Below are 18,457 nucleotides of genomic sequence, written 5' to 3' on the forward strand. Positions count from 1 at the left end.
TGCGCGTGAATGATTTAGCGTCCGCGGAAAGTCTGTTCTGTAGGAAGCGTGACATCCGACCCGCGCCATCAGCCGCTGTCATGTACCTGATGTAACGCGTGCCGGAGCGCAGCCGTGCGTGGCGGTGATGACAGGGGGGCCGGTAACACAGCGGTGGTGCGTGACGGTGATGACAGGGGGGGCCGGTAACACCGGCGCGCCGTCTTTCCCTCCGCAGCATAAATCTCACCCGTGGCTCTCGACAATCGCACGTCTCATTAGTCTCATCCGTTTCACTAGAGGGCCGATAACGCGCTGCGTCCGACCCCAGACCGAGAGCGCCGGCCCTTTAATCACCGGGTGGCGTAAAGCAGAAAAATGCTTTTTGGAATTGCCCATTATTCAGTTTTTGCCCCAATTAATTTGTCTTTTTTTTTCCTGCACAATCTCTGTGGCCGCTTCACGCGCTCGGCTCCTTTGTGGCCCCGGCGGACGGAAGCAGAAAACACTTTGAGGTTTCAGACAAAAGCCCTTTAAAGGAGAAGTTCTGGCCCCGGGGGCCGCTGATTATAATAATGATTATAGCGAATTTATTATAATTATTATTATTTTATTAAAATATATTTTTTTTGGCAGATTTTGCCCAAACGCCGTATTCCGGGTATAAAAATCCGATTAAAACGATCGGCGGATTTAATGTAATTGTTGCAAGGCGAGGATTGATTTAAATCACCGTATAACGGTTTAGCTGCAGATCCCATCACCCTCAGCCAACCACTGATGGAGGAGAGTGTTGGGGTCTCGCACGCCGGACTCGCTGACCCCGGGTTGTAGCCGTTGAGATGGTGACATTTTTCGGCTGAGGCTCGTGGGAGTTGGGAGAGCCGTCCCCGCGCCGCCGCCGCTAACGAGGCGTTTCTGTCACAGCAAATTCTGGCAGAAAACCTCGAATACAAATCACTCGGCCGACGGATTCCCAGAAAAGCGGCAAGACACAAATTCAATTTTGTCGGCGTGCGGCGGCTTTTCGCATTTATTTACATCTTCATCTGACACGAGCCGTGCCCCCCGACCCCCCCCCCTCCCCGCGATCCGCCGCCCAAACGCCGACGCGAAGAAAAACAGAAATCTCCGCGGCTGCGTTTTATAGATTTGGGTTTTTTGTTGAAATTTATTGACCGCTGACCTTCCATTAAAATGAGAAATAGACGGCGACCGGCACGGCGACCAGAGAATCGCCCAAAACTGCAAATAATCATAGGAACTGTCAGCAAAAGTGACAATTATTTGACGTTTTTGGCCTAATTTTCTAAAAAAAATAAAAAAAACAATACATTTTTATGATTTTTTGATGTTCCCGGTTCAAAGTATCAAAAAGTAACTTTTATATAAAAAATAAATCTGCAGATTTAAAAGAAAGGGAACCTTTTGGGCTGTAACTTCCATCCCCTTCAGCTGCTGTTTGCTGAGACTAATGGGAGTTGTTGTGTGGCAGTAACACTTCCTGAAAGTCATAGCTGCCAAATGACCCAGAGTACTAGCGGCAGTCCCGAATTCCTCCCCCAAAGAGGTTTTAGAACAGTTTTTGAGGTCAGGTGCAAAAAACAACAAAAATGCGGCCATATATTTTTTTTTTCCTGCAATTTTATACCAATAATGCGATGCAGACGTTACGGCGCAAACCGGCAAGCTCAGCGGGGGTCGTGAATGGAGCGTAACGTGTAACCCCCCCCACGCGTTTATCGATTTAGCTTCACGCTCTGCAGTACATTTCACGGCGCATGTTTTACCCTTTAAACGCCTCAAACCGCTGGCACTCGGAGACTACCGGCACTAGCGGCTGAGCGTCATGGGATTTTTTTTTATTTAGCCACCATAAAATCAGATTGTTCTGGATTAACCCTTTATTGCCGCCCCTCTGACAGACGCGCGGTCCTTGCCGAGACCTCCTGTTTTCCACCTCGTTTTCTGTTCGTTTCCGGGCTCTTTAAATGTTCTTCATTAACAAAATGCCTTACAACGCGGCCCCCATCACGGCAGCTTAATTACCTCGTCTAGACGTAGCCGTCCTTAGCCGCTCGCTCTACTGAATGCCATGGATTTGCTTTTTTTGGTTAGGAACGGGGCTTTTGAGCCAAAGTGGAGAAAAAAATGTCTAAAATTCCAGGGTCTGTAAACTCGAGAACCGACAAACGGGGAAGAACCGACGGAACCTGCGAACGCCACGCGACTGCGGGCTCCGTACTCGTTACAGATGCGCATTACCACCGAGCAGGGGCTTCACACGTGGCCGGGGGCTTTATTCTCCCAACCGGTTGTATATCTTCTATCACCACAATTAGATTGTAAGCTCTTCAGAGCAGGTCACAGGCACCACTCGGCCAGCCGGTGCAGAGCACTGGGGGGGGGTTGTTAAGGATTCGGTATAAAGCTCGGGGGGGTTCCTGATGGACCCAGCTTTGTCCTGAGGACCCCCGGTACTCCGCGGGACCCCCCTGTTGCCCCCGATAGGCCGGTGAGGAGAGGCAGACGGCTGGAAGACCCGGCGCGTTTTCAGTTTTTTTGCTCAAAGTCGTTACTTCGCTGAATGCTTCACTGATTATGCAAAACTCGGTGTTAATTAGCGGCTCGGCGCTGGAGGCTCAGAACCTTCCTATGCAATTGAACTTTCCGTGGCGCTCTAGAATAATGCGACAGATTGTAATCACTGCCTTTAGACACTGTGAATTTATTTTTTTTCCTTTTTTTGGTACTTGGTATTTTTTATATATTGTACAAAACAAAAAAACAAAAGACTTCGGAATTAAGTAAATAAAATTCAAAAAGGTAAAAAAAAAACAAAAAAAAAAAAACAAAACTCTGCGCTTTAATCCACGAACGTCGCTTGAAATGCTTTGCGCTGAACGCATAAAAAGGGGAAGGGTTAGTGGCCCCCTATACATTATACAGGGGCCGGCTCACTGATTTATCTATACATTATACAGGGGGCCGGTCACTGATTTATCTATACATTATACAGGGGCCGGTCACTGATTTATCTATACATTATACAGGGGTCGGTCACTGATTTATCTATACATTATACAGGGGGCCGGCTCACTGATTTATCTATACATTATACAGGGGCCGGTCACTGATTTATCTATACATTATACAGGGGCCGGTCACTGATTTATCTATACATTATACAGGGGCCGGTCACTGATTTATCTATACATTATACAGGGGGCCGGTCACGGATTTATCTATACATTATACAGGGGGCCGGTCACTGATTTATCTATACATTATACAGGGGGCCGGTCACTGATTTATCTATACATTATACAGGGGGCCGGTCACGGATTTATCTATACATTATACAGGGGGCCGGTCACGGATTTATCTATACATTATACAGGGGGCCGGTCACTGATTTATCTATACATTATACAGGGGGCCGGTCACTGATTTATCTATACATTATACAGGGGGCCGGTCACTGATTTATCTATACATTATACAGGGGGCCGGTCACTGATTTATCTATACATTATACAGGGGCCGGTCACTGATTTATCTATACATTATACAGGGCATCTCATTGGTTTCGTGGAGAAGCTCCCTGGGTCGGTCCTTCATAACATGTTTAGTGAATAAAGCCCAAAGCTTTCGGCAGTGCTGGTATCATTAAAGGGTTAAACCAGCATGTGGCAAAAAATGATTTCTCCGAACGTCGTCCCCGTTTTGCGTTTTAAGCAGCAGAACGAATTCCATCTACAAGATTAAATTAAAAAGGTTTCCGGTCCATTAAGTTTTCTCCCGGTAACGGCGGCGTCAGCGCCCGGACCCGCTTCGAACGCTCGCCATCCGTGGAGCGGCTGCAGCGGGAGGCAGATAAATGCGAGAAATGAGCCCAAAACCTGCGAATAAAGCGTATGCTCGGCCCGCGCGGGGAGCCTCATATTTCTCAATGAAATGTTTAATACTCCAGCCCCCCCCCGTGTCCCCGTCACGCGTCGCCGAAGCCACAAACATGCATTGAACACGGATTTCTATCACCTCGTGTAAAATGTCGGAGATTTACCGGGTGAGGAAGCGGTTAACGGCAGTCAGAGAAACACCGGCTGCAGCTTCAATAAATCATATCTAAAAATATACTATAAATAAAACATAAATATACAGGAAAGCTATAAAAAACACAATATATACACTATAAATAAATAAAATATAGAACAAATATATATATACACTATAAATAAATAAAATATAGAATATAAATATACAGTAAACATACACACTATAAATAAATATACACTAAAGATAAATATATACACACCCTATAAATAAATAAAATATAGAACAAATATATATACACCCCATAAATAAATATAAATATACACACCCTATAAATATATAAAATATAAAATTTAAATACTGGATCTCCCAGAACATTCTGGATTCTAAAAAAAAATCAGCAAAGTTGTGACTTCTATAAATTCGCTCTCCTTCAGGCCGCGTTTCCAGAATTCATAATAAACCTAAAGCCGCCGCCGCCGGGAGGGAGAGGAGAATTCGGTGACGAAGCCGTTATCGGCGCCCGGTGAGAATATTCGTCTCTCTCCCCTCCGCGGTGATTACATCCACATTCAGAATCACCGACACCGCAAACCACCTGCGATTAGTAAGTCGCGCATGTTCCGGACCTGCTGATGTCAGGAGGCAGCCGCTGATACAGGGACGCATTCCGTGATTGGAAATAAAGGCTGCGATACGGTCACAGACAGCCAGAATTCTGATACATTTGCCTGAATTTCTCCTGCACCCCTCGGGCAGCGCACGCCACGGTCCCCCGCGCCACGCCACGGTCCCCCGCGCCACGGGAGCGGTTATGGTTTTTATGTTCGTGGAAACGCCGCACATTAATATCGGAACGAGAGAAAAAACCCAAACGCTGATGATTGTTTGATTTATTTATTTTCTATTCCACGATAAACCGAAAAATAAAGTCAGTCGTTAAAAAAACAAAATCTAATCGGACAATTTTCCAGCAGCGAGTTAACGGGGACAACGCGGCAAACGCAGTGATACACGGGACTAGAGATCCCCGGGGATCTACTGGATCCTCCATACAATATACACACGGTATAAACACACGCCTGGAACCGAAGCGGCATCAACGTCTACAAACACGGGACAGACGGTATGTATGCGACGCGCTGCGCCCCCCCCACCATGAGAACTTTGTGCGTGAATTTACAGAGAGGACTCGGCGCAGAGCATCGCACGGGGGCCACCGGAGCCAACGCCGCGGGGGCCACCGGAGCCAACGCCGCGGCTCACAGATACGGAAAGCTTAAAATCACAACAAAACCATAAAAGATCCGCATTACTGATGTTAAAAACCCTAATAAATGGGTGTAAATATTATAATATTGCAGCTATTATAGGGTTAAAGAGTAAAAAGAGAGGAGCTGGAAATATTATTAAAAGGGCAGATAAAATGACCACTTTTGGCTAGTTTTTTGGCTCATGGAATCGGCCCCGGCGGTTACGCCGTATTTCTCATTAAAGCAACAAATAAAGTATTTAAGAGGAATGAAAACTTTCCGGATATCAGGGGCATTTTACCCGATTTAAAGGGGCTTGATCAGTGAAGCAGGTTAATAAGAGGTTAATCCCCCCCCCCTGGGGAAATGGGGGGCAGGGAATCAGGACAACTCCTTCCTATATCACAGCCGCTCCCTCTATGGCACACAATGTGTTAACTATACATACTTAGTGTCATGCAATCGCCACGGAAACAGAGTCCTAAGTGAAGATAACGTGAAAAAGTCACATTTTAGGGGCTAATTCCCTCATAATGCAATAATATTAACCCCTCTGCGACCAACTGCCGTAACAGGGATAGCTTTAAAGACTCTGCCAATTTGGGGTGCCCTGGTTAATCGCCACGATCAGCGGGGGGGTTCGGTGCTAAAATACTGACCCGTAAAGCCCCGAGGGGCGCATGTGCTAGTGTTTCACGCCACTTCCCAATTTATAGAAAATAAAGAATAAACCCAGATAAGCGGATTCTGCCGATTTCCCTTTAACTGCCGGGGATTTTCCCAAAGTGAAAAAATTGTTAACCCTTGAAGTGCTCACCAACACACTCAAAGAGTTAAAAACACTTAAAATGAAACCCCATGAATTCCCCAGATTCTGCGGTTACCATATTATACATTTTTTGTATTTTTTTTTTTTTGTACCCGATTAACCCCTGGCAGCCCGACTCCTCGGGTTCCTCCGTTAGTTCGAGTCCTTTGTGCAAAAGCAGCCATTTGTGCAGTGAGTAGCGGCTCCGGAGCGTGCGCTCACACCGAGACGAAGACGTCGAGGTAAAGTCTATCGTAGGACTCCCTGAAGCACAGGATGAAGAGGAGACTGAGAAGGCTGGATCCCGTCAGACACCAATTCAGCCACGACAGCTCTGAGAAAAACGAGAAAAGAAGACTGAATACTGGCGGCCGTCAGACGGCGTGGAATTTGGGGAGGAAGGATTTGTCTCGGGGTTCCCTGAAGCAGATAATAAAGAGGAGGCCGAGGATACAGGAGCCGGAGAGGCAATAATTCGCCCAGGAAATCGCTGTGTGAACAAGAAGAGTCTTTTCAGACGGACGGGATAAATACTGCGCTTCGGCATATGTTTCTAACGCAGCAGAAGAACGGACTGCGCGTTCCACGAGACCCTGCGCGTTCCACGAGACCCTGCGCGTTCCACGAGACCCTGCGCCAAGATTCCCCACGCTTCCCTGAGGGGGGGGGTTAGCGCATTTCACGGCATGCAGCCGACTCCTGATTGGCCGCTCAATGAGTCCACGAAACGCACTTTATATAAAACAGCGACAAACTGATACGGGGGGGGGCGACCCCAATACCACCACAAACAGCACCAGGCAAGCAAAACCGGGGTATGCAGTAACTGAGGGGGGCTGATGGGTCAGTAATGTGAATATTGCCCCCCCCTGCAGCGCTACAGATCAGGCTGACAGGCAGGACCCCGCCAGAAGCAGAGACCCCCTGACTGCTCACCCACCCTCAGCCTAGACAGAGCAATTAAAGGGGAAGCAAATCTCCCCTCCTTCTGAAGGGCAAACCTTGCTGTGTTATGAAAGGGTAAATTTACGCGGCCCCCGGAGGGTAACGCGAGACACGTGCGGGTGGGAATCGACCGGCAAACGGCGAGGGTCTCGGTAAAGTAACCGCCACTCGTTGTTTGCAGACGATCTAATTCCCTGCGACATTAAAGCAAAGCTGCCGGCAGCGGACATGCGCGTCGGAAGCCTCGGAATGCTTAGCGTCTTTTACCCCATAAAACGTAACAGCGAGACCCCGGCCGGCCGGATCGATTCGCGGAATTAAAGATAAAATGCCAGCGACTGTAAAATGTCACGGTGCAATTACCGGCATCGGACCGGCCGCCACGTCCGCTAATGCATGCGGTGACCTTACTGCGCGGTCCGTGATACGGGGAGGACGCCGCATTCTGATTTAACCCCTTCCTGCCACATTGTCACAAGATGCCGATCCGGCAGCTTAACCCCTTCCTGCCCGATACCCGCAGGCTGCAAGTAGGTTTCACTTTAAAGCCCTTCCATCCAAACGTCTCTCAGTAAAACGCGGAGGATACCCGAGCCGCCCGTTTGCCTCCGCGTGCCGCGCGCCGTCGCTGCACCGCACTCACCATTGTGATAAAACGTTAGAAAGAGCAGCAAGAGTCCCATGAAGACGTTGCTTAGGAAGGTGACGAGTCCGCAGGCGATGCCCTCGGGGATGGGGTACACGGTCTCCACAAACAGCTCGAAGAAGATGGGCACCGCGCCGTTCAGGAAGACGCCGGTGAGGATGCACGACGTGTAAAGCGTAGCTGCGGCAAAAACAAAAACAGGGACGTTACAAGCCGGTCCCAGCGAGGCTTTCATACAGAAAACTTTCACAGCGCATGTTCTGGGGCGGGAGGGAACCCCGCAGCCCTTTCTAACATTCAGTGGATCGTGATCCAGCCTTCCAGCGGAGGTGGTAGGGGCTGTAAAACAAACCTTGCTTATACCGCCTTCCTTCAGACCATCACTACAGACAGAGGGGCGCCCCCCCACCCGCTACCGATAACATTTATCTACAAATTAAACGTTGCTTTTGCCCTCTTCTAGCTGAAACGCGTCTTCGGTTGGCGTCTCTTAATATCGGCCTCTGCGGATAACTCCCATCACCAAGCGACCGATTCCGTCCCCCGGCAGGGAGCCGCAGCCGCCCCACGGCGTCCAAATCCACCCCGAAACGCGTTCCTCTCTCCGAGCAAAGAGACGAGAACGATAAATGAACCCGGCACACGAAGCGCGGAGGAACGTGGGAAATATTCAATCAGCCGCTTTCCGAATCATTACCTACCCCGGCCGTAAAAAGCCGCTCGCCGCTAACTGCGCGGATCGGGGAGGACAAAGAAGGAGCGGCAAACGCCTCAAATGCCGACATCTCCAGGAATAAATAATCAATAAAGAAAGAGAGAAAAACGCAATAGCTTTTCATCAATAACCCCTGGATTAAAGAATTCCCCCCGGGGCCGTTTAATAAAAACCCCTCGATATCTCGCCGCTGATCGCATTCCGGGAGACGTTAATGCGACGCGACGCCGGAGCTCTGAGGAACGGGAAACGCATTATTCGGGCAGAATGCGGCACTTTAGAATTTTGATAGATTTTGCTTATTTTACAGCTGGCTGGAAAACCAAATCCAAAGACAGAGAAACGCAAAGCGCCGCCGCTTCTGATAAATATTCCCCGGCAGAGACATTAATCACGGCCAGAAGCCTTCCCTGCGGTTCCGTTACACGTGGCGGGTTCCGGGTGTCACCGCCGGGGTACGGGGCGAGCTATTAGCTTATTACCCAGCACCGGAAGGTTATAAGACCCCCCCCCCCGATCGGACAGACCTCCCGTTTATTGGATTCATTTCCGAGGGTCCGGTATTTTTCGTTGCCCCGGATGCCTCGCTGAGGGCCGTTAAGGACAGGAGCCGGGGTTTCTGTACTCATTAACAGCTCGGTGCCATCACAGACATGCAAAGCAGGGGTCACTAATCCATTAACCGGGGGGGGGGGGGAGTTTAACTAAAAACTGCTGATTTAACCAGAAAAAAAAAAAAATGTACATTTTAAGTCATTACATTTACAGAATTTTAACTCGGATCGCAGAAACCATTGGGGTCATCAGAACGGCCGTTTCTTCCCGGATATTCTCAGCACCGCGGGTTCTGTCGCACCGGACGGCGAGAAGCGGAACATCTCACCCCCCCCAGACGTTTCTAGGGGTCTCATTCATTCATTTACTGTTTTTGGTGAAATAATTGCCCTTCGCCGGGACTCTTACCTGTGGTTAAAGGCAGGTGGGTGACGTTGCTTAAAAAGGTCAACGTGAACCACGTGGCGGACAGCGTGGCCCCCGAGAACAGCAGCACGAGGATGGGTTTGAGGATCCCGCGGACAGAGTCAGCAAACCTGTAGACATAAAGGAGCGTCAGTGACATAGAAACACAACGGCGGGCGGCGCGGACCCCCAGCGACACGCGTGTTTCATACAACAAACAGCAACAAGAGGAAACACGAAGGAGGCTTTTACCGAAAAAGAAAGAAAACCCAGAGAATGAAAGACTTTCAAAAATCTCCATTTTACTGAATTCTGCAGCTGATGGGGAAAAAACAATAAACCCCCCAAGGAAGATAACGGGACCGACACGCCACGTGCAACACGCCACACGCCACACGCTTACAAAGAATAAAAGATTGTAATTAATGCGTTTCCGGCGGCCCAATAACGGGTTTAAGAAGCCAGAAAGCGTCTCGACGTCGGAATTATTCTGTCACCGGCAGCTGGCTGAACAAAACGAGGGCGTTTCGGGGGATAATGGCGCAGGACGAGGGGCCGCAGATAAACATCAGGTTATTACGGCCGCGACGGGTTCGTCCTCCCAGATAAAAGACGGGCCGATCGGGGGCCGCATTACACTTCCCCGGAGAAAGAGAGCGCCTGGCGTCTCGGCAGATATTAAGCCCGGCGGGTTTCCGCTGCGGCCGCCGCGCGATGCATTTCGAGACGGACCATTAGCGCTTTTACATTAACTCAGAAACGAGCTTCTAAAGTCTGCCTTCAACGCACTAAAAATTGCCATTTTCTTCAATCAATTCTTCCAGCGGTTCACGCAGCGGCGCTCGGGCCTCGGTGGAGAAGCCGGCCGCATACGAATGAGCGAGGGGGTGATCGTTACGCGCTGTCTCTGCGGTTACAGATCTGGCCCCGGCGCCCCGGAATCGGCCCGGCCGGCAACAGTGTTTGGGACATCGATATCTGTAGGAGATCCAATGAAATGCGTGACTGCGGGGGTCCGTATCCGCGTTAAAATACAGCCCGGACCCTTTCATTCTCCACCGCGAGTCCCCGACCTACACTTTGTACCCAGAATTCCCCATCGGCAATCAGTGCGTTCCGGGGGGCCGCAAACCGTGCAACGCGTGAACGATGTCCGCAGCCGGCGTCACCCCTCAGCACCCACCTGCCTACAAACCCAGAGAAAACCCGGCTTATCCCGCCGGCTCGTACCCGGGGCAGAAGCGTATATTATATATACACTACATATACACTACATATACACTAGATATACACTAGATATACACTACATATACACTACATATACACTACATATACACTATATATACACTACATTAGAGCTGAAACAACGAATCGATAAAATCGATAATAATCGATAACGGAAATCATCGATAACGATTTCCGTTATCGATTAATCGAGTGATCGATTCGTCGTTGGAGCACTAGGCTCCTTTTACTTACCTCCGCCAGCGTTCCCCGCTTCTGCTCCACGCTCTGCAGTCTCCGCCTTCTTCAAGCTACGTGACGACGGATGTGACGCGCGTCTACTATCAAGTTGGAAGTGGAACAAGTTCGTAGCGGAGGTAAGTACTCTTTATGTCTATTGTCTGTGCGAATGTTTATGTGCGAGACTGGGTGCGCGGCAGAGTGTGTGTGTGTGTGTGTGTGTGTGTGTGCGTGTGTGCGTGTGTGCGTGTGTGCGTGTGTGCGCGCGGCAGAGTGTGTGTGTGGGTGCGCGGCAGAGTGAGTGGGGGGGTGCGCTGCACAGTGGGGGGGGGTGCGCTGCACAGTGGGGGGTCCGCGGCACAGGGGGTGGGGGGGCAGGGGATGCAGGGCAGGATGTGAGTGCAGGGCAGAGTGGGGCCAGGAGACTGGATGCAGGTCAGAGTGGGGGTGGGAGGGCAGGGTGGCAGACTGGGTGCAGAGCAGAGTGGGGGTTGGGATGCAGGGCAGGGTGTGAGACTGGGTGCAGAGTAGAGTGGGGGTGGGGGGGCAGGGCAGGGTGTGAGACTGGGTGCAGAGCAGAGTGGGGATGCAGGGCAGGCTGTGAGACTGGGTGCAGGGCAGGCTGTGAGACTGGGTGCAGGGCAGGCTGTGAGACTGGGTGCAGGGCAGGCTGTGAGACTGGGTGCAGGGCAGGGCAGGGTGTGAGACTGGGTGCAGGGCAGGGTGTGAGACTGGGTGCAGGGCAGGGCAGGGTGTGAGACTGGGTGCAGGGCAGGGTGTGAGACTGGGTGCAGGGCAGAGTGGGGATGCAGGGCAGGCTGTGAGACTGGGTGCAGGGCAGGCTGTGAGACTGGGTGCAGGGCAGAGTGGGGGTGGGGATGCAGGGCAGAGTGAGGGTGGGGGCACAGTGCAAAGGGGTGGGGGCACAATGCAAACTTGTGCGCTGGGTGCAAACTTGTGCGCTGGGTGCAACATTGCTTGCAAAAAGAGAGCCTGCCTCAGCCCTGAGCATGTGGACATGTTGACATTTTTGCATTCTAATGCAAAGTTTCTTGAACAGTAATAGTCCACCTATTTTCAGAATGTTTGGGATTATTTTGTTTCATAAATATTGTGTTTGGGTTGTTGTATTTTGACAACATAACAAAATACGAATGTTAATGTAAATTTTAAGTTGTTTTTTAACATCCAGTTCATTAAATTCTTTTAAATAAACGAAAAATTTGCATATTGTTTTTTTTATCCGATTAATCGATTAATCGAAAAAATAATCGGCCGATTAATCGATTATTAAAATAATCGTTAGTTGCAGCCCTACACTACATATACACTATATATACACTACATATACACTACATATACACTATATATACACTACATATACACTATATATACACTACATATACACTACATATACACTACATATACACTATATATACACTATATATACACTACATATACACTACATATACACTACATATACACTATATATACACTACATATACACTACATATACACTACATATACACTATATATACACTACATATACACTACATATACACTATATATACACTACATATACACTACATATACACGAGCCGCTGCACAAAACCCCCGCGCGGCCGCAGCCAACGTTCAGAAATCATAAATAAAGCCTAAAAAGGTGAATTTGCAAAGAAACCCACGGAATCACATAACGTGGCTCCCTGCGTCCCGGTCGCCGCTAAGCCGTTACCGCTCGGTATCCATGCGTTTCCTGAGATGTTATTTGCAGACGCGGTCGAGGGAGATCTTTGAAAAACATTAAAAAACGTTCCGCCCGAGAGCTTCGTGGAGCCGGGCGCCAAAAATAAAGCGATCCGCGGCTTGTCTGCCCGCCGGACCGCGAACGGCCGAGTCCACGGAACCGGAGGGGAACGATCCGGAACCAAACGCACTCGGCCGTGATTTTATTTATACAGCTTTATCGGAGGGGAAGGTGAAATACGATATAAAAAACAAAGGCAAAACAAGTAAAAACCTAAAAATCTCTGCTTCAGAAACCAACGTGTATCGAGATATCGAGATTTACGGACAACAAAGACCAAATTCCCCGGCCCCCCATTCACCGTATATCAAGAGCTTCTGTCATTTGATTAAAGGGGGCCAAAGCAGCATCTCACTGTCTAGGGGCCCCCGGGGGCCACATGCTAAGAGCGATTCAGGCACTCACCATCCGACTGATATTCCGACCACACATCCGCCAACAATGGACCAGAAGCCGATCCAGCCGGCATCAACCTGAAAGAGAAGGTTTTGGGGTAAGAAACGCCGGGTTTGGAAAGAGACAGCCAATGAGGCTAAAAAGCGGAATGCAGAATACGGGGTCCCCCCCCCGAAATTATGGCTAAGAGTTATGAAGCCCCCTGAGCTGGGAGGCAGAGTAACGGTGAGAGATCGCGCATGTGCAAGTAACTCAGAGATTAGACACAGTGACAGTGCGAACCCCCGGAGCCAGGAGCCGCGGACGCCGTTATTTTATAGAACCCGCAGAGGGTTAAACAAACTCACCTGATTCACATGAACGGGGGTTAAAATCAAGTCCAGGACCCCAGCCCACCCGGCGTAGAATCCCAGCGGAATCGCGTAGGCCAAGACGATCAGCAGGAAATGCACATTACTGGAAGAAACATCGGCACTCGGGTTTACACCAACGGGGAGGAATAACCCAATGACTACAAAGCCCATTATCCTCACTTCCTACCCACTTCTATGATAAAGCAGTTTGCTGCGATCCAGAAACTGGAAGAATTTGCCGTATTACACATAAAACACTTAAATAATAAAATTAACCATTTTCACATAATGAGCTCCGGGTGCTGGCGCTGCCAACGGTTTGGGGGGTAAGAGGGCAGTTTTTGGGTACCGTGTGAAGCAACCGCATCAGAGGTCAGCCGCGCAGTGTGTGCCGGGACGCTGTATATTTCATTAATATTCATTAAAACCTCTACGCAATATTACTTTAAATTAAACATCAGTCGTTGGTCTCGTCTTAGATTCAGGAGCTGTATGTCTATCCCATGCATGTTTAATCCCCTCACTGTATTACCCTCTACCACCTCTGCTGGGAGGCTGCTCCACTTATCCACCACCCTCTCAGTAAAGTTCCATTTCATCTATTGCACTGGAAGAGGAGGTGAGGAAGGCATAAAGTCCAAACTCTGTGTGCTTCAGTAGATCTGGATTAGTTGTCTTCAGTATGAAAAGACGCCCAGCGGCTGAGGAAACCGCGTTCTCGGCTACCGAACAAGAAAAGCAACATCTGCTGCAAAATAAATGACGCCGAATAAATTGTGCCGAATCTCGCTGTTTCCACAACGCGTGAAAACTCTCCATTAAGCGAACCCGGCGCGTCACTTTCATAAATGGGTTTATCCTCTCGGTGTATTTACAGATATATTGCCCCCTCGACAGGCTCGCCGCGCTCGCATAGATCTTCCTGTCTGCTCGGAGGGCATCGCGTCACCGGCTCCATTTCTCAAAGCCTCGGTGGCTTAATCTTCACCGGCGGCTTCACTTCCAGCCAAACAAACAAATATTCCGAACCGATGCCCCCGTCGGCCTGAATTTGTGTTAAATAAGCAGCTGCTGTTCACCCAACCCGTCCGTAGAGAAGCTCCGGGGGTCTCGGTCGCTCCGGCACATGCAGCGCTTGTACGTTAAATATCCCGACCTGTCCGTGGAGAAGCTCCGGGGGTCTCGGCCGCTCCGGCACATGCAGCGTTTGTACGTTAAACAATAAAAGGGGCGCCTTTTAATAAAAGTAAAGAGCTGCTTTAGCTTCTGTGCGTCGGAACGAGAAAGCGTCACTCCATCCATTCCTTCCTCCATTCTACTCCCCAAACCTTACAAACCATCCAGGACAGCGCCGGAGCCCCCCGGTAATAAGTGGGATGTCCCCTATACTGTGAATGTATATACAGGGGGTCTGCGAACCGTATCCTGGCCGTTCGTACCCCTTCCAGGCGACCTGACGCTTTCTTGGCTGCCCCCCACCTTTTAAAGCCTCAAAGAGCCCTCCACAGCCCCCGTCCAGCAGAGAAAGAGTTAAAGGACACGACAGCTAACGCTCTCTCGCTCACCTGAGAAGCTTGCAGATGCTGCTCCTGTAGCTCAGCCGGCGACTGGCGGCAGCCACGCTGGGGGGGACCGGAGGACGGGAAGGGAAATAGGCCAAAACGGCGGCAAACAGCACGGCCGTGACTCCGAACTCTGCGACAAACAGCGAAAGGTCAGAACCAGGTTTACGCGACGCGGGGGTCTCCGCTGGTCACAATACGAACGGTCAAAATAAATAACTAACGTGAGACTACACTACTGTAACACCGCCTATACACCCCGGGGGGTGCAGAGACCGCACTAGTGTAACACCGCCTATACACCCCGGGGGCCAGAGACCGCACACCGCGTACACCATCTGTATATCCCACACCTCTTCCCGTCTGTTTAATAGTTTTTGGGGGGTTTTTTGGTTTTCTCTCACTTATTACTTCAGCTCTGGTGTGAAGTTCGCACTGCGGCTCATTCACTCCGCGTTCATCATCAAGCACACAGCACTATTTACAGGATTTCACACATTTTGGGAGGGAGATGCCGGAGCAGCAAGCATCCAGAAATTCACTTTTTATTCTATTTGTTGCGAAAGATCTGGTTTTTGGGTTGAATAACGAGAGAAGTTTATAGGATTTTAAAGAGGGATCATCATACGACGCGGTCTCCGTACAAATGGCGTGGAAGCGGTACCTGCATACATCACTCCCTCGATGCGGTCCTTTATGGGTCCGATATGCCCGAGCCCCACAGCGAGATCAGCGGTCACATTGGGGGCAGGAACTATCAGGGGTCCAATGAGAAAGGCGCATGCGCCCCCCAGATAGCTCAGCATCGATGCAATGGCCGTAGCGGTGGCGCGTTCATCCGGGGAAAACCACGTCGTGGACAGGAACGGAGCCGCGTTCATCACCGTCGGGCCGGCAAATCCGTTCAAAAGCTGCCCCCCGTGTATCAATCTGAAACGAAACGGCAACGTCACGGAGACCGTGCGACTCACAGAGAGAAATACAAGAGACAACCGACACATTTACCAAAACACGCCAAGGAGACCGCAGATATCCACGGCAGGGGAGCCTGTATATAGCGTGGCCGTAACACACGCATGTAACGTACAACACGCTCCAGTCATACAAACTGCCCCACCGGTCTGAAGCCAGGTTACTCGTCTCATTCCGGATGCTGATCCCTCGGTACCCCACGCATCTTCTGCCCCAGTGGTCATGACTGAGGGCGAGGGGCAGATTTTAAAGAGCGTTCTGAGATATAAATAGAGCTCGTTTGGTTCTTTTTCTCTTTCTTTCTACTTCTTGGGCAGCTAAACAGCAGATCTGAAAGAGCCGCCGCTCCGTGTCAGCGTTTGGAACCGAGCCAGGAGGCTGTTATTGTTCCAGAGATTGGCGCGGAACCAGAAGACAGAGGGGCAGCTTTACGACACCCCTTATAATTATTCCCCCTACTTAAGAAAACTACCGTCAGCCTTCGCTCCTTACATCAAGCAGCGCACGCACCGCAACATACTAACATCCGTGACTTACCTTCTACGCAGGAACAGGTCCGGCACCGGCACGCAGCGCAACCCGGACCCGAGAACCATCAGGAAGATGGTCAGCAGCACGGTCACACGCAGACCTGGCAGGGAAAAGGTTCATTTTACATTAAAACCAAACATTACGTTTTTACACGCACTAGAAGTGATACAACTGGTCCGGAATGATTATTCCTGACTTACATGGCGCCATCATACGCCACGGCGCTGTACCCTGCTAAGAAGCGGCAGAACGAGCGCTCGTATCCCGCGCCGGTTAGTAATATGAGAGCATTTATCACGAGAGCCGCCGGCTGACAAGATTCACCTTGACGCTGAAAACGCGGCTATTTCTGTCTGTAATCAAACCTCAGTCATCAGCTCCTCCGACTCATTAAACAATGCGAGATAATTACCCGGTGACGGCGGCCGCCTGCCTCGCGGGAGACGATTCCACGCCAAATAAAACAATTACGGACAGGAGAATTCTATAAATACGCCTGCGTCCCCCCCCCCGTGAGACCCCTGTAAATCTAACAAAGGGGACCCGTCACGAGAGCGAGAACACCCGAGTACCGGAGCGCTCGAGCGATTAGCGTGCAGAGCTAATAAGACTTTTTGATTGTATTTTTTTTCCTCTGCCTCGGCAGAGAGAAAGCTCTGCCGGGACAAAGCAACGGATTCACAAAGACAGATTCCGGAGCAGTCGCCATGGAGATCAGATCGCTCCGCACTTGGCACTTTCCTTTGGATTCTTTATTCAGAAATACAGCCCAGCGAGTTTAGATCCATGGGCGTTAGTAGCCTTTGCCGGTTCATAAAGCGCTAACGTACGCTGCGGCGCTGCATGGGAAGAACACGCGGTGACGGCGTCACAAATAACAGAAAAAGAGAGTGAGTTAAAACTAAACCCTCAGGCAGGTATCTGGACATCCCTGCTTGACCACATGTAGCTTCATAAAAAGGAGGAGCTTAAATAATTCGTGCCTAAGAGTTTTTGTACTGAGTTTCCAGTTCTGCAGCCCTGGGTTAGATGGCCGGAGGCAGAAATGCTAGGCTGGCGTCCAACATGTAATTACCCCGGCTATGAGGGGCAGTTTTAACCCCTAATCTCTGTAGAGATAACACAGAATGCACCAGCTGATGATAAACACGGCGGGATGCGCAGGATCACACGCGGTACCATCAGTGGGGCAAAAGCAGGCTGGCCGAATTACAAACATGTCTATTACCCCCCTCCAGAATTAATGCCCCTTCACCAGCAGTGTAATGCGAGGTCCCTGTCCATCACCAATAACAGCGCAGTGTAATAGCCCCTTCCCCAGCAGAGCATCACGGTAGTTACCCCGATTATCCATCAGCCACATGAAGAAGAAGCAGGGCAGGAAACCAATGGGCCCCCACAGGACCAGCAGCGCAATGTCCAGGCTGGAGAATCCATAGGCAACCTTGGCTGAGTTCTGGATGGGCCCCCAAGTGTTCCAGATCAGGCCCTGCATGAATGCCAGCAGCGAAAAGAGGAGCAGCACCAGCCACCGACGACTGTACACTCTGGGGCCACGGGGCCCGGAAGGGGCCAGCAGAGCCTGCCGCTCCTCTGGACTGCTCCATTCTAGACCCATTTCCCTACCCTACCCTCTCTCTCACTACCACCCTTGCTGTCCTGTGGCCCCGGAGCCTCTCACAGAGGGCTCCCCTATCACTGTGGCTCCTGAGCCTGCAGAAGAGGGCTCCCCTTTCAATGTGGCCCCTAAGCCTTCCACAGAGGGCTCCCCTATCACTGTGGCCCCTGAGCCTCCCACAGAGGGCTCCCCTATCACTGTGGCCACTGAGCTATTGCTGTGGCCCCTGAGCCTCCCACAGATTGCTACCCTGTTCCGGTGGCCCCTGACTATACCCTCTCTAACACCGTTGTCTCCCACGGGTCACCCTTCAGATCTCACATTCAGGGAAACCAGTCCTATCGCAGCGGTCCTTGGCTGTATCCTAATCTAGGACACGGCCACAGTGGCCC

General features: G+C 50.4%; 1 protein-coding gene across 3 annotated transcripts; it reads right to left on the bottom strand.

The window, feature by feature from the left end:
- Positions 1-6,183: 6,183 nt before the first annotated feature.
- SLC49A4 (solute carrier family 49 member 4) lies at positions 6,184-18,149 on the bottom strand. 3 transcript variants are annotated; one of them, XM_053471922.1, is made up of 9 exons: positions 17,789-18,149; positions 16,454-16,547; positions 15,609-15,874; positions 14,948-15,077; positions 13,377-13,485; positions 13,039-13,106; positions 9,366-9,493; positions 7,685-7,867; positions 6,184-6,430 (listed from the first exon to the last, which is right to left on the bottom strand). In XM_053471922.1, the coding sequence occupies exons 1-9, from the start codon at positions 18,063-18,065 to the stop codon at positions 6,315-6,317; spliced, it is 1,371 nt and encodes a 456-aa protein (XP_053327897.1). In that variant the 5' UTR covers positions 18,066-18,149; the 3' UTR covers positions 6,184-6,314. The 3 variants fall into 3 exon arrangements, with proteins under 3 accessions (XP_053327897.1, XP_053327899.1, XP_053327898.1); XM_053471923.1 differs by lacking the exon at positions 6,184-6,430 and adding an exon at positions 6,440-6,586; XM_053471924.1 differs by lacking the exon at positions 7,685-7,867.
- Positions 18,150-18,457: the final 308 nt, after the last annotated feature.

Source organism: Spea bombifrons, chromosome 7 (genome assembly GCF_027358695.1).
Source record: "Spea bombifrons isolate aSpeBom1 chromosome 7, aSpeBom1.2.pri, whole genome shotgun sequence".
In the NCBI taxonomy this organism is placed as follows: domain Eukaryota; kingdom Metazoa; phylum Chordata; class Amphibia; order Anura; family Pelobatidae; genus Spea; species Spea bombifrons.

Excerpts from the sequence above, each read along its gene's own strand:
- SLC49A4 (XM_053471922.1), bottom strand. The coding sequence starts at position 18,065 with ATGGGTCTAGAATGGAGCAGTCCAGAGGAGCGGCAGGCTCTGCTGGCC. Across the intron at positions 13,486-14,947 it reads AGCATCTGCAAGCTTCTCAG|TAATGTGCATTTCCTGCTGA; the intron begins GTGAGCGAGAGA and ends TGTTTCTTCCAG. Across the intron at positions 13,107-13,376 it reads CCCCCGTTCATGTGAATCAG|GTTGATGCCGGCTGGATCGG; the intron begins GTGAGTTTGTTT and ends CTTCTCTTTCAG.